The sequence below is a fragment of the Schistocerca piceifrons genome, chromosome 2 (genome assembly GCF_021461385.2).
Source record: "Schistocerca piceifrons isolate TAMUIC-IGC-003096 chromosome 2, iqSchPice1.1, whole genome shotgun sequence".
Lineage (NCBI taxonomy): Eukaryota > Metazoa > Arthropoda > Insecta > Orthoptera > Acrididae > Schistocerca > Schistocerca piceifrons.
Genome location: NC_060139.1, coordinates 840253374 through 840268779, shown reverse-complemented (window position 1 = coordinate 840268779; position 15406 = coordinate 840253374). Strand labels below are relative to the sequence as shown.

The following is a 15406-nucleotide window of genomic DNA, read 5'->3' as shown; positions in this document are numbered from 1 at the left end:
TATAGGGTCAAGTATACAGACCACAGCTATTGCTTTGGATTGACTTTTCTCTCTAAACTAGAGAAACTGCAACCTTCGAACTTGAGGCTCCATTCATAAGTATTCATAATCTTGTTTCTGAAAACTCTGTTTCATATCTCAAAATGCTCTTGCATATTTGTGTAATTCGAAACGAATATCAAAACCTCTGTGGTACAAATCTGCAAAGTTTGGTAATAAACATGTGGGATGTAAATATTTTGGATTATATATATAATAGTACATGGATTTGTTTCTATAACTTTATACATCTTGTGATTACAATTAGTTGCTGATTGGACCACCACATAGGTGTGAGATGGGGCCCATTACTCAGATAGTTTCCCTTAGTATTGAGTAAATTCCTGCTTCGACACTGCCAGTTCCCCAGCTGGAAGTGAATGCCACTGAGATGCCACATTACTCCCCACAAAGAGAGAAACAAATGGTAAATAAGTTTGCAGGCTTCCGCAGACAGTGCCATTTAGAATAAAATCAGTTTCATTATTGGGCTGTGCATCCCCCCCCCCTCCTCCATCCTAAAGTTGTGTTCCATCACCCACCCATCCAATATGCCACTCCCAGTTTTGACTCCCTTGCCACAGAATCATATCCTTGCGGAAGACGGATACAAGACCACCCCACCCACCCAGCACTTTCTGTTTCAGTCCTGTCACAGGCTTGTTCTGCCGTAACAGAGGCTGGGCCACCTGTGGAAGCTGCCTTGTCATATTCAAGCTTGCTGCAATCATTTCTCAGCTTTTTGTATTGGTATGACTACCAACCAGCTCTCCACCAGGCTGAATGGCCACTGTCAAACTGTCACCAAGAGCAAAGTGGGACCTCCCTGTGGCACAACATGCAGCTGAACATAACATGCTAGATTTCAGTGGCTGCTTCTGTTTGCTGCAGAATCCTTGAACATATTCTCAGTTCGAATATGATAAACTTTCTTGAGACTAAGAAGCTTATACCCATGAATCAGCATGATTTTGGAAAGCATCACTTATGTGAAACTCAGCTTGCCCTTTTCTTCTATGATATACTGAGAACTCTTGATGGAGGGCAACAGGCAGATTCCATATTACTAAATTTCTAGAAAGCATTTGACACGGTGCCCATTGCAGGCTTTTAATGAAGGTACGAGCATATGGAATAAGTTCACAGATATATGAGTACTTGAAGACTTCTTAAATAATAGAATCCAGTATGTTGTCCTCGACGGCGAGTGTTCATCAGAGACGAGGGTTTCATCAGTAGTGCTCCAGGGAAGTGTGATAAGAACACTGTTGTTCTCTATATACGTAAATGATTTGGCAGACAGGTTGGGTTGCACTCTGCGGTTGTTTGCTGATGATACCATGATGTACCGGAAGGTGTCGAAGTTGAGTTACTGTAGAAAGATACAAGACAACTTAGACAAAATTTTCAGTTGGTGTGATGAATGGCAGCTAGCCCTAAATATGGAGAAATGTAAGTTAATGAAGATGAGTAGAAAGAGCAAGCCTGTAATGTTTGAATACAGTATTACTGGTGTCCTGCGTGACACAGTCAAGTTGTTTAAAATATCTAAACGTAAACTTTGCAAAGCAGTATGAGGTGGAACGAGCATGTGAGAGCTGTGGTAAGGAAGGTGAGTGACCGACTTTGGTTTATTGGGATTAATTTTAGGAAAGAATGATTAATCTGTAAAGGAGACAACGTGTAGGATGCTGCTGCGACCTGTTCTTGAATATTGCTCCAATGTTTGGGATCCGTACAAGGTTGGATTGAAGGAAGATGTAGAAGCAATTTAGAAGTGGGCTGCTAGATTTGTTACCAGAAGGTTGGAACGACAAGTGAGTGTTATGGAGATGCTTCGTGAATTCAAATGGGAATCCCTGGAGGGAAGGTGGTGTTCTTTTCGAGAAACACTGTTGAGAAATTTAGAGAATCGGCATTTTAAGCTGACTGATAAACGATTCTATTGCCACCAACATACACTGCGTGTAAGGGCCATGAAGATAAGATACAAGAAGTTAGGACGTGTACAGAGGCGGGGGATCCTCCCCTCCACCACAAGCTTTTCCGAACTGTACAGATGGAAGTTATCCTTGCAACACATTCTCTGCTCCAAATCTCCCCCCCCCCCCCCCCCCTCTTTTCAATCTACAGTAACCTAGTCCCCACATGCTTCACTCAACTGTTTCTGCCCCCTTTGTATCATCACCTCCTCCCAATTCACATCCCATCTCCCTCATTATGCGCTGTTTGTTGCCCAGATCCCACTGGTCTGTTCCCCTTCACCGCTCTTCTCCTCTCTGCTCCCCTTTTTCACCCCCTCTTCCTTCCCCACAGCCGCATGATGTTGTGCCTGGCAGCCTTGCAACCTCTAGTAGGTGCATACTCTATTAGGCAGCACTGATCTCTCTTCTGCTGCCCATACCCTGCTAACCCTCCCCTCTCTTGTCTCCCCATTCTAGATTCTCTCTCCCATTTCATGTGTTTCAGTTTCATTCTGGTCTGAGCAGTGATGCACGCACGTGCGCGCCCACACACACACACACACACACACACACACACACACACACACACACACACACACACACACACACACACACACACACACACACACACAGAAGGAGAGAGGGGGTGGGGAGTGGATAGAGAGAGATAAGACTCAGGAAGAGATAGGGTGAAAGGAGTTTGATAGCTGGGAAGGAGAGACAGCAAGGGAATAAGATACGTTTCTTGCCATCAGTGAACCCACCTTGGCTTAGGCAGACATAGTGAAAGAGCAGGAGGAAAAATGTGTGTGTGTGTGTGTGTGTGTGTGTGTGTGTGTGTGTGTGTGTGTGTGTGTGTGTGCATGGGAGGCAAGGGTTCAGCAGTAGAAGTGGATATGGTACGAATTGAGAAATTGAAGAATTTGTTATAAGAACAGTCCCCTTATAGTAGCATAATTGTCTTTCAACCACTCAAAGCTTTAACTGTAAAATGAGAGTTTATCTGTATACTTTCCATTGTTTGTATTCTACCAACGGTGACCCAGTATTGTAATGACGTCAGTAGGTTGGAGAATTCTGTGACGTGTTGGGCAAATGTATGTCATTCTTCACCTTTTTTTCAAAACAACTCTTACGTAAGAATTGACAGTGATGTAACACATGCTACAAATTTACCACATGTTAAGGCTTTGATTACCTTATTTGTGCAACAAGTAATACATAGAGGCGTATTGACTGTTTCGGAAGATCAGTGTCATTTTTATGAGAACCAGGTAGTATAATCTCACTGACTGTGGTAAAATCGACACTTGACAGTATTTTATGCTGTTATAACTGTAAAATATGTTTTTAAATACCAGCTTTTTGTCATGTATTTTGTTTGTGGATTGTCTCTGATGGGTTATTCTTCACAGAATTAATGTGTTCCCCTTACTTTGTGAACTATATTTTTGTAGGACCAGTGGAAGTTATTCAGCCTTTTGAATTTGCCCGACGTTTTTCGTGAAGTACCTCGTACTTGGGACAGATTTGTTATGCCACTATGATTCCTTTTAATCACAATACTTTGCACATTTCCAAGCGATAACCTTCGTTTCTCACACTGTGAATGTACAGTAGCAAAATTATGTAATATTTGTGTGTTCTGATAAAATTAAGCATGTAAGATTCATAAATACAAAATCAAATAGGGGTAATGCAGGAGTAGGTTTAATAATGAACAAAAAAATAGGACCATGGGTAAGCTACTACGAACAGCGTAGTGAACACATTATTGTAGCCAAGATAGACATGAAGCCCACACCTACCACAGTAGTACAAGTTTATATGCAAACTAGCTCCGCAGATGATGAAGAGATTGAAGAAATGTATTATGACATAAAAGAAATTATTCAGATTGTGAGGGGAGACGAAAATTTAATAGTCATGAGTGACTGGAATTTGATAATAAGAAAAGGAAGAGAAGGAAAAGTAGTAGATGAATACAGAATGTGGGTAAGGAATGAGAGGAAGCCATCTGGTAGAATTCCACACAGAGCTTAACTTAATCATAGCTAACACTTGGTTTACATATAATGAAAGAAGGCTGTATACACGGAAGAGGCCTGTAGACACTGGAAGGCTTCGGATAGATTATATAATGGTAAGACACAGAGACGTAGGAACCTGGTTTTAAATTGTAAGACATTTCCAGGGGCAGAAGTGGACTCTGACCAAAACATTTTGGTTATGAACTGTAGACTAAACTGAAAGAACCAAAGTTGTAGAGAGTTTCAGGGAGAGCATTAGGAAACGATTGACAAGAACGGGGGAAAGATATACAGTAGAAGAAGAATGGGTAACGTTGAGAGATGAAATAAGGAATGAAGGCAGCAGAGGATCAAGTAGGTAAAAAGACAAGGGCTAGTAGAAATCCCGGGGGTAACAGAAGAGAAATTGAATGTAATTGATGAAAGAAGAAAATATAAAAATGCAGTAAATGAAGCAGGCAAAAAGGAATACAAACATCTCAAAAATGAGATTGACGGGAAGTGCAAAATGACTAAGCAGGGATGGCTAGGGGACAAATGTAAGTATGTAGAGGCATATATCACTGGGGATAAGATAGATGCTGCCTACAGGAAAATTAAAGAGAACCACTCATATGAATATCAAGAGCTCAGATGAAAAACCAGTTCTAAGCAAAGAAGGGAAAGCAGAAAGGTGGAGTGAGTACATAGAGGATCTGTACAAGGGTGATGTACTGGAGAGCAATATTGTGGAAACAGAAGAGGACATAAATGAAGATGAAATGAGAGATATGATACTGCGAGACAAGTTTGATACAGCACTGAAAGACCTGAATTGAAACAAGGCCCCAGGAGTAGACAACATTTCATTAGAACTACTGATAGCCATGGGAGAGCCAGCCCTGAAAAAACTCTACCATCTGGTGAGCAAGGTGTATGAGACAGGCAACATACCCTCAGACTTCAAGAGGAATATAATAATTACAATCCCAAAGAAAGAAGATGTGAAAATTACCAAACTACCAGTTTAATAAGCCACAGCTGCAAAATACTAACACGAATTATTTACAGAAGAATGGAAAAAATTGGTCTAAGCCAACCTTGAGGAAGATCAGTTTGGATTCCACAGAAATGTTGGAACATGTGAGACAATACTGACCCTACAACTTATCTTGGAAGATAGATTAAGAAAGCAAACCTACGTTTCTAGCATTTGTAGACTTAGAGAAAGCTTTTGACAGTGTTGACTGGAATATTCTTTTTCAAATTCTGAAGGTGACAGGGGTCAAATACAGGTAGTGAAAGCCTATTTACCATTTGTACAGAAACCAGATGGCAGTTATAAGATTGAAGGGGCATGAAAGAGAAGCAGTGATGGAGAAGTGAGTGAGACAGGGTTATAGCCTATCCCCGTTGTTATTCAATCTGTATATTGAGCAAGCAGTGAGGGAAACAAAAGAAATATTTGGAGTAGGAATTAAAATCCATGGAGAAGAAATAAAAACTCTGAGGTTTGCCAATGAGATTGTAATTATGTCAGAGACAGTAAAGGACGTGGAAGAGCAGTTGAACGGAATGGACAGTGTCTTGAAAAGAGGATATAAGATGAACACCAACAAAAACAAAATGAGGATAATGGAACATAGTCGAATTAAATAAGGTGATGCTGAGGGTATTAGATTAGAAAATGAGACGCTTGAAGTAGTAAATGAGTTTTGCTATTTGGGGAGCAAAATAACTACTGATGTAGGATGTAAAATGTAGACTGGCAATGGCAAGGAAAGCTTTTCTGAAGAAGAGAAAGTTGTTAATATCGAGTATAGATTTAAGTGTCAGGAAGTTTTTTCTGAAACTATTTGTATGGAGTGAAGCCATGTATGGAGGTGAAATGTGGATGATAAATAATTTGAACAAGAAGAGAATAGAAGCTTTCGAAATATGGTGCTACAGAAGAATGCTGAAGATTGGATGGGTAGATCACATAACTAATGAGGAGGTATTGAATAGAATTTGGAATAAGAAAAATTTGTGGCACAACCTGACTAGAAGAAGGGATCGGTTGGTAGGACATGTTCTGTGGCATCAAGGGATCACCAATTTAGTATTGGAGGGAAGCATGGAGGGTAGAAATTGTAGAGGGAGACCAAGAGATGAATGCACTAAGCAGGTTCAGAAGGTTGTAGGTTGCAGTAGGTACTTTGAGATGAAGCTTGCACGGGATAGGGTAGCGTGGAGAACTGCATCAAACCAGTCTCTGGACTGAAGACCACAACACCACAACAATATATCAGTTAAACAGCTATCATTTGACTCTGCGAATATTGAGAAATTCTGAATTGAAAGGGAAGTCAGACAAGAAATTCCATACCACTTAATCTACACTCAGTGGTCCTAGAGGGAGATTTCAGGTCCTTAAACTGGAAAACCATAAAAGTAATACATTTTAATGACACATTTCAGAACCACATTGGTTTTACAGATAACATAGTACTGGTTGCCTCTAGTGCAGGTAAACTGTAGCAGCTGATAGAAGTCCTTCATAGAACAAGCTGTAAAGTGTGTGTAAAATCAATTACAACACGCCTAAGATAATATATAATCAAAACATGAAAAATAAAATAATACAAATTAACAACGAATTCTTAAAACCAGTTGCAGAGTTTGTATGTGTAGAGCATTTGAATGGAGAATGGGTGATCAGCGGAAGAAATAAACGGAGAAGTGGTGGTGCCTCAGAGTGAATTGGATTTCCAAAACTAAGTTTCCAAATCCTCAGGGAACAGAAGTTTTCAGATATTGTGATTACCAGTTTAGTCTGTCAGTGGGACATGGACTTTAACTGTAAAAACTTCAAAAACTGGTGGGTGTCAGTGGGCAAGGGAGAACTGTATATCGAAAATTACTGAGGAGGCAGAAAAACCAACAGATTTATCAGGAAACAGACTGTGAAGTGAGTGGTGTACTTATTAACTGCATTGAATACGAAATAGAGTTGGCCAGGGCCTGTAAGTAAGTGAACAGGTAGTGCATGAACAAAGAAGTATTTTTGCTAGAGTCTTATATGCAACAAAAGACTCAGAAGATGGCATAAAGGAAAGTAGGTTATTGGCAGTAGGAAACAAGCAGAAGCACAAGGGTTGTGTGTAGCTGAAGACTGTAATGGGTGTAAAAGCATAGGGAAACCTGTTACAAGCAGTGAAAGTCAAATGTCTTACGATGATTTATGAGGAACAGATTTTATACAGAATGATGAGACACTAGATTGACATTTAATCCGAGTGCTGCCAGTTGAGTTGAAACACATTCCAAAATCCAGAGCCAAACTTTTATTTTATAGGTGACGGTGCAGTAAGTGTCCTTGATAGATATAAATGTCTGCCAGTCATGAAATGAAATCTAAATCATATTCATTTTTTAGGTAATTACAGCTGTCAGACCTGATGCATGAACATGGAGTTTTGATATGATTGTGAAAGCCTAAGGCCATGTCCTATGTGAGCGGCAGAAGCAAGCGACAGCGCGCGACAGCTTCAGGCGACAAAACACAACCGCCGGTGTAGTTACGGAAGTGTCCTACGTGAGTGACATCTGTGTCGCTGTCTGTCTCCCGCTGCAACTGGTGACGTTTGAATTCAAACATATTTGAATCCTGTCGCTGCAGCACGAGCGACAGAGAGCGACAGAGAGCGACAGCCACGTGCCTTCTTGAGAAGAGCAGTGGAGCAGAAGCGACGGCAGCTATGAAATACTTATCATCCGATTTTAAGAAAACTATTTGGTGAAAAAATTTGATTCTTCCGCATCTTATAGGTTGATATCCTTAAACAATAAAGATCTCAATATATTTTCGTAATTCATCATAGTTATCGTGCCACACGAAATTGAGTACATGGCTGCACAAATTTTTAAGAATTTGCAGAGGTAAAATCACATTGCGCAGACTTTCCATATACTTGATTTAAGGCCATACATTATTGTGTATGAAATGTAACCAAAATGTCTAAATTGTATTTAAAGTTGAGCCCGTATTGATATCTCTCTTCATTCTTGAGATATTGGTCGTTATATCCACGGACGGGTCGCTTGCGGCGCACCCGAACCTTTCCTGCGTTTCGGGAATCAAATGGCTGTAAAAATAGTCGTTTCTCATAAACTGTTCAAGATATGGAAATCATGATTTTTGGAAATGACACCATATAGAAGGGAGTATTTCATCGTATGATTAACAATTGATATGTTTTTGTAATTTGATGCTCAAAGTCATGAACAGAAAATGAGGTGCACCAAATCTTTCCCTAATATTTTTTATTTCATACTTTTAGATAAATCATTACACAAACCGTTTGACTTTCTTTTCAAAAATTTTGTATGCTTTACTTTTACAGACTATTTAGATTAATTGAAATGCTTGGCCTTAACACTAACTGCTGATGAATTACGTTCGCAACATCAAATATCTGTAAAATTTCATGGTTCATTGTAATTTATTGCCGGCCGAAGTGGCCGAGCGGTTAAAGGCGCTACAGTCTGGAACCGCACGACCGCTATGGTCGCAGGTTCGAATCCTGCCTCGGGCATGGATGTGTGTGATGTCCTTAGGTTAGTTAGGTTAAAGTAGTTCTAAGTTCTAGGGGACTTATGACCACAGCAGTTGAGTCCCATAGTGCTCCGAGCCATTTGAACCATTTTGTAATTTATTAGGAATTCATTGTGTGTGATAAACTGGGATAGGTGTGTAGATCAAGTTCTTTGGCAAGACCTTAAAAATGTACTTAGCAAGACAGTGTAAACAGTATACATAAAAATAAATATACAGAATTGTAAGTGAGTCAGTTAAAACATAACCAGGACCAGGAATCGAACCCAGTACCTTCCTGATGCCCGCAATCACTATCTATAATGCTACCACTACACCACAGCTACATTTTTGCATAAACATTCAATCAGTATATTTGTGTGTATTTAGGGTAGTTAGTCATGTAGCCAGTCATTCTTCTGCATTTATTGGCTGTTAAAAGTTATTGGTCATGAAAAAATCATTTGTATTTAATTTATTGGTGAGATAGTCTAATGTTCCTCTGCTCGTTCAAGTGTATTCGAAGAATTTGTCTGGTGATCTTCATAGTTGATGATAATTATGGAATTCTCCATGGAGATTCCTCCCTTTGTAAATTTCGTGCACAGCATTCCATTTCGCTTTATTTGCTTAAGTAAACCTAATTTTGTAGCCTTACTCTCCAGCTACAGTATTCTACAGTTTAAGGGCACCGTTTTATAGAAACAGCTGGTTGGCTCTAAGCAGCCATCTTGTAGTGCGACATGGTCGCTTGCACGCAGCACACTCGAGCTTTTCGCCCGATGTTGCTGCTTGTTGCTGGAGTGTCGCGTATCCAGAAGTTGCTTGCTATCGGTCGCTTCTGTCGCTCACGTAGGGCACGGCCTAAGTTGAGGGATTTATTTTAAGTGACTAGTTTTGACAGAAAATTTGAGATATTGTTTTGTTTATTTCTCCTGTCGTACTTTTTGCAATGGGATGGAATAAAAGTAATTGCTTTGAAGTCATGGGTGTTAACTCTTCAGTTTATCTGTGCCTCTTTCTTTGTTGTTCCAATCTAATGTTTGTAGAAAGTTCTGTACTCCACCGACTGAGTGCGTTGTAATGAAATTTTTGTTTTGGCATGGTGGGGAGAGACTGGAATTGTGGCAAAAATACAACATTGAAGGATTATTTGATTAAACAGAGAATTTGAAAAGTTTGTTGTTATACTTGTATTCCAATGACATCAAGAATGTGTGTTCATGGGGGTATCTACTTTTGATACTCTGGCCTCCACCACTCAGAGATAACTTTGAGACAAATACTTATGTTTATTGTTAGAACAGTTTCCAAACATTACACTTCAGTAATTAGTTCTGCAGTGACATGTAAAGTTTAGTTCGTTGCTTATAGATATCTTAGTTCGGTGTAACTCAGAGTAATCTGCTTCCTGCCACTGCTGCTGAAGTGGTCGTCCCAGTCCATTTCATATGCTAACTGGATCTAGTTACGTGAATTCTATGACATAATCCAGGTACCAATTCATTTTATAGTGGTTTATTAAAGACAAGCTGCACCACTTCTTGGTGGCAGCCCACTCCACATAACAGGCCACATAGCCACAAAACCGTAGTAAAACAATTAAATTATTACACTGATGTGCAACACAGTGGTTGCGTCTGTGAATGGTCTCCAACTGCCCTTTTCTGAGCCTTCTGCTCCCCCTATTTATATGTTCTTAACAATGTAGTTAACAAAACTATACTGCAAATTTATAAAATTAACGATTAAAAGTTGAAAGTTATTATGAAAACTATACACACAACATTTTGTATTTTATGCTCAAACTGGTGTATACAATATAAAATATTTTTACATAAGATATACATCACATTATACAAAATAGTGAAAAACAACAATGCCAACCTAATTTTTCTTAATTATGGCTTAATTAGTGAACGCAAAGTAATGCTAGCATATATCGGACGAACATGACATACAAGTAAACAAATTAAAGAATAAATTTTATGAAATTTAACGTATTACACTAAATCACTTATTAGATACAACTGAATTACGAAACGTTCAATGAATTGCCTGTTTTGAGAGTATTTCATTAGGGTATTGAAAAAGGAATGTAAAACAAGGGATTGTGTTATTTCATCATTCACTGAATTATGTATATTCTGTTTGGCTAGTGGCTGATGTCCAGGGGGAAAAAAAAACTCTGTATGTTTCAGATACACCGTACGGTGAAAGCTCTGCAAAAACATAAGAAGTATCCCCTTACACAATCTGATCCCAAAGGAGTGTTACCATTTCCCATGTGTAAGGAGCACCCGGAACAGAAATTGGAATTTTCTTGTGCAGAATGTGACAAAATAGTGTGTTCTCATTGCATTATATTGTACCATCAACGTCATGAGGTTTGCACTGTGAAGAAGAAGGTGAGTTAATGAATATATTTCACTGTATTCCAGTCTGTATTTGTAAGCAGAATTTATCTTCATCACTTATTCAAGAGCAAATGCAGAAGGAAAATGACCACAATTTACATCAGAGAAATGTTTGACAACCTCCGTATTGAATGTGTGTAAATAATGCTTTGTCATTTTCCCCACGATTAATAACTATGTGGGATCATGACTAGCTTACACAGTGCCTTCTTGGCACACAAGATTCGTGCTTTCATGTGACTTCGATATGACTTTTAACTTCAGCTTAAAAGGACAGGTACCTTGATTAAACTTAACAAACAATGTTTCACATCCTCATTGCCACAACATATTATTTAAAGTGCCCCCACAGCCCTTAGGTCCTGTATACTGTGGTTTGAACAGTACCTGTGTGTTGGTTATTACTTTTCTCCTTTACCTCACAGAAGTAATCACCACATTACAATATTTCAAACATGTATGGCAATGTTTGATTAAATTTTAACACCATGGCAGCAAGTGTAACAGATCGATTATTTGAAACTGTTCTTGTCAGTTACTACTGATATGAACAATGAAGCCCTCTGAGGATGCTAAAGACTCATTCATGTGCATAAGTGTGGTGAGCATGAGAGCCTGTGCCATTGTAATACTTCTTTTTGTAGTATTGCAGTCTTACATTCAGCTTTCTCCTCTAATTTGTGATTATAGGGAGGAGGAGGGGTAATGTTCACTATGTTTATCACGTTTGATAAGTTACACATGCCTCCTGGTTGGACCAAATGGCGAGCACCTGTGGGAGCCTTCATTTGCTAAGTACGGGTTTGGTGAATCCGGGTTTCCTGACCTATATTGGTGTGTGCTGCAGTCCTCAGAAACCATAAGCTGTGGGCATGCTGAGATAACCACCTTGTGGCACAGTTATGGTATGTTGGGTGTCACAGGGAACAGGGATCTTGACTCCACTGTCCAGATTGTAAATAAATAAATAAATAAATATTGATCTGAAGGTGTGCTGCTTGCCTGTGTGACAAATGGCTGTTGAGGTGAAACAGTCATTAGTCAGCAACTTCTGGGGAACCTGCCCCACCTCAATTGAACAAGACCTACCCAGGCAGCTGAGTCTCTGCCCTCTTCCTTCTCATTGTTAATAACCACATTTTTGGTGTAAACAAACCATTATTCGTGTTGCTATATTATGTGTAGAACATAGTCTTTTGCTTTGCCCTCTGCAAGTAAGTCGCTGAACTATTGCTATGATCAGCCACAGCGTAAAGATTGCCAACGAGAATGAAGATGCCTGCACAACCAGGGAGCAGGAAGATGTTGGTACTTTTGAAATCAACCAATGATATGGTTTTTGACGTCTCAGAATTCGGTAATTCGTTGTACATTTATAGTAGTTGTTGTTTGCATGAAAAATCTCAAATATTTTTTGAGTTATTTATTTGTAAAACTTCCAGAATTGTGGTTTTTGTTAAGTTTTGACGTCTTAAATTCACCGTATTTCAGAAACAGACGTAAAATTTGTAACATTTTATGCAGTTTCTTATAAGCTTTAAAAGTACCAGTATGTGGTAATTGATGATATTCATAACAATGCTGAGTTTTCACATATTAAATTAATTTTTAATTTTGAAAATTACAAAATTGAGATTTTTTGTTTTGTTTTTTTAAACAAATAAATGTTAGTCACACATTATTTGTTAATGTGTCTGCCAAATATCAAGATTTATTCCTGTGGGAAAACATTAAAATGAATTTTTATTTTGCTGTTAAGTCCCACTTGCAGCGCATGGGCTATAGCGCTTTCTGGTTGGTACTGAGTTGTAATATGTCAAAAACCAAATAAGGTTGTCAGATCATTTTTTGTATTTAGTGATAACCAATTTATTACAATATTAGAATTACACACTTAAATTCAAAGCCACATTTGGCTTTCCCAAATTAACAGTGAAGATGCCCCAAAAAAGACTACAGATAATTTACTTACTTACACCTTCATTTTACACTCCTGGAAATTGAAATAAGAACACCGTGAATTCATTGTCCCAGGAAGGGGAAACTTTATTGACACATTCCTGGGGTCAGATACATCACATGATCACACTGACAGAACCACAGGCACATAGACACAGGCAACAGAGCATGCACAATGTCGGCACTAGTACAGTGTATATCCACCTTTCGCAGCAATGCAGGCTGCTATTCTCCCATGGAGACGATCGTAGAGATGCTGGATGTAGTCCTGTGGAACGGCTTGCCATGCCATTTCCACCTGGCGCCTCAGTTGGACCAGCGTTCGTGCTGGACGTGCAGACCGCGTGAGACGACGCTTCATCCAGTCCCAAACATGCTCAATGGGGGACAGATCCGGAGATCTTGCTGGCCAGGGTAGTTGACTTACACCTTCTAGAGCACGTTGGGTGGCACGGGATACATGCGGACGTGCATTGTCCTGTTGGAACAGCAAGTTCCCTTGCCGGTCTAGGAATGGTAGAACGATGGGTTCGATGACGGTTTGGATGTACCGTGCACTATTCAGTGTCCCCTCGACGATCACCAGTGGTGTACGGCCAGTGTAGGAGATCGCTCCCCACACCATGATGCCGGGTGTTGGCCCTGTGTGCCTCGGTCGTATGCAGTCCTGATTGTGGCGCTCACCTGCACGGCGCCAAACACGCATACGACCATCATTGGCACCAAGGCAGAAGCGACTCTCATCGCTGAAGACGACACGTCTCCATTCGTCCCTCCATTCACGCCTGTCGCGACACCACTGGAGGCGGGCTGCACGATGTTGGGGCGTGAGCGGAAGACGGCCTAACGGTGTGCGGGACCGTAGCCCAGCTTCATGGAGACGGTTGCGAATGGTCCTCGCCGATACCCCAGGAGCAACAGTGTCCCTAATTTGCTGGGAAGTGGCGGTGCGGTCCCCTACGGCACTGCGTAAGATCCTACGGTCTTGGCGTGCATCCGTGCGTCGCTGCGGTCCGGTCCCAGGTCGACGGGCACGTGCACCTTCCGCCGACCACTGGCGACAACATCGATGTACTGTGGAGACCTCACGCCCCACGTGTTGAGCAATTCGGCGGTACGTCCACCCGGCCTCCCGCATGCCCACTATACGCCCTCGCTCAAAGTCCGTCAACTGCACATACGGTTCACGTCCACGCTGTCGCGGCATGCTACCAGTGTTAAAAACTGCGATGGAGCTCCATATGCCACGGCAAACTGGCTGACACTGACGGCGGCGGTGCACAAATGCTGCGCAGCTAGCGCCATTCGACGGCCAACACCGCGGTTCCTGGTGTGTCCGCTGTGCCGTGCGTGTGATCATTGCTTGTACAGCCCTCTCGCAGTGTCCGGAGCAAGTATGGTGGGTCTGACACACCGGTGTCAATGTGTTCTTTTTTCCATTTCCAGGAGTGTAGAAGTACATTAATATTACTTAATATCATTAATTAAACAATGAGATCATTGTTACTATTTAACAGTGTGTTATTTGAGCGTTTTGCAAAGAGAAATTTTTTGTTCATATGCAACAAGAAAGATATTACAGTGATACACTAATAGTCTTAGAGTGTAAGACCGTGTATTGCAGTTTTTTGTTTTTTTTTATGATAAATCAGCAACCCAGTTCTCCCAAGCGATAATGACAGACGGTTAATGTAACAACCGCTTTGTTCTCCAACATAATCTGAGGCTTTGCACAGCTCGTCGTCTGATAGTCTATATGTTCTTCCAGTGGCAGTTTCGGGGTTTAATTTTCAAAATATGAAGTTTCTTTTATTTATGAAAAAGAAAGAACTGGTCTAAAAGGATGTATAAATAGAACATTTACTTCTTCGCCTTTTTTCATCTCTCAACAGCACACAAGCCATTGACCTTTTGTTATCATAGGCACAAGCACCAATCCCAGCAGTCTGTTCAAAAACATGTAGCATATGGATGTACTTGACTTTTATGAACATAAAAATCCTTAAAATGAGAAATAATTTTTGCTTTACCTTTACCTTTGGCCTTGCTCATAGGAATAAAAGTGTTATACTTCTGATTCTTCGTGACTGCTATAGCTTTATAAAATCTTTTTGCCAACCTCCTTTTTTATGCTGCAGGCTCATCGTTGTCACAGAGGGGGTGACTGATGGCACATATGCCCCACTCAGACAGTTGGAAGGAAGTTCATATTTGATCATGTGCTTCCATAACTCATTAATATGAATGTTAAGAAAATAGGTTCAATTTTTATTTTATATGCATTTATTAAGCCACTGGTTTCAGTCTGTATGAATATCCTCAAGTGACAGTGGCACAAATGTGCGAAAGTCATAATTTATAATGCTTAATTTCCCAATAAAATGTTGAACTGCCCGTTTGGAATAAGACAAGTACAATATTCCACTTCGTTGGCAGAGCTTG

General features: G+C 40.3%; 1 protein-coding gene across 3 annotated transcripts in view; it reads left to right on the top strand.

Moving 5' to 3' along the window:
- LOC124776868 (RING finger protein 17) overlaps positions 1-15406 on the top strand; it is a 529150-nt gene that overhangs the window by 20032 nt on the left and 493712 nt on the right. For all 3 annotated transcript variants that reach the window (XM_047252047.1, XM_047252048.1, XM_047252046.1), the window contains exon 4: positions 10790-10996. In XM_047252047.1, coding sequence (XP_047108003.1) covers positions 10790-10996 — 207 coding nt within the window. The remainder of the gene's footprint in view (positions 1-10789; positions 10997-15406) is intronic.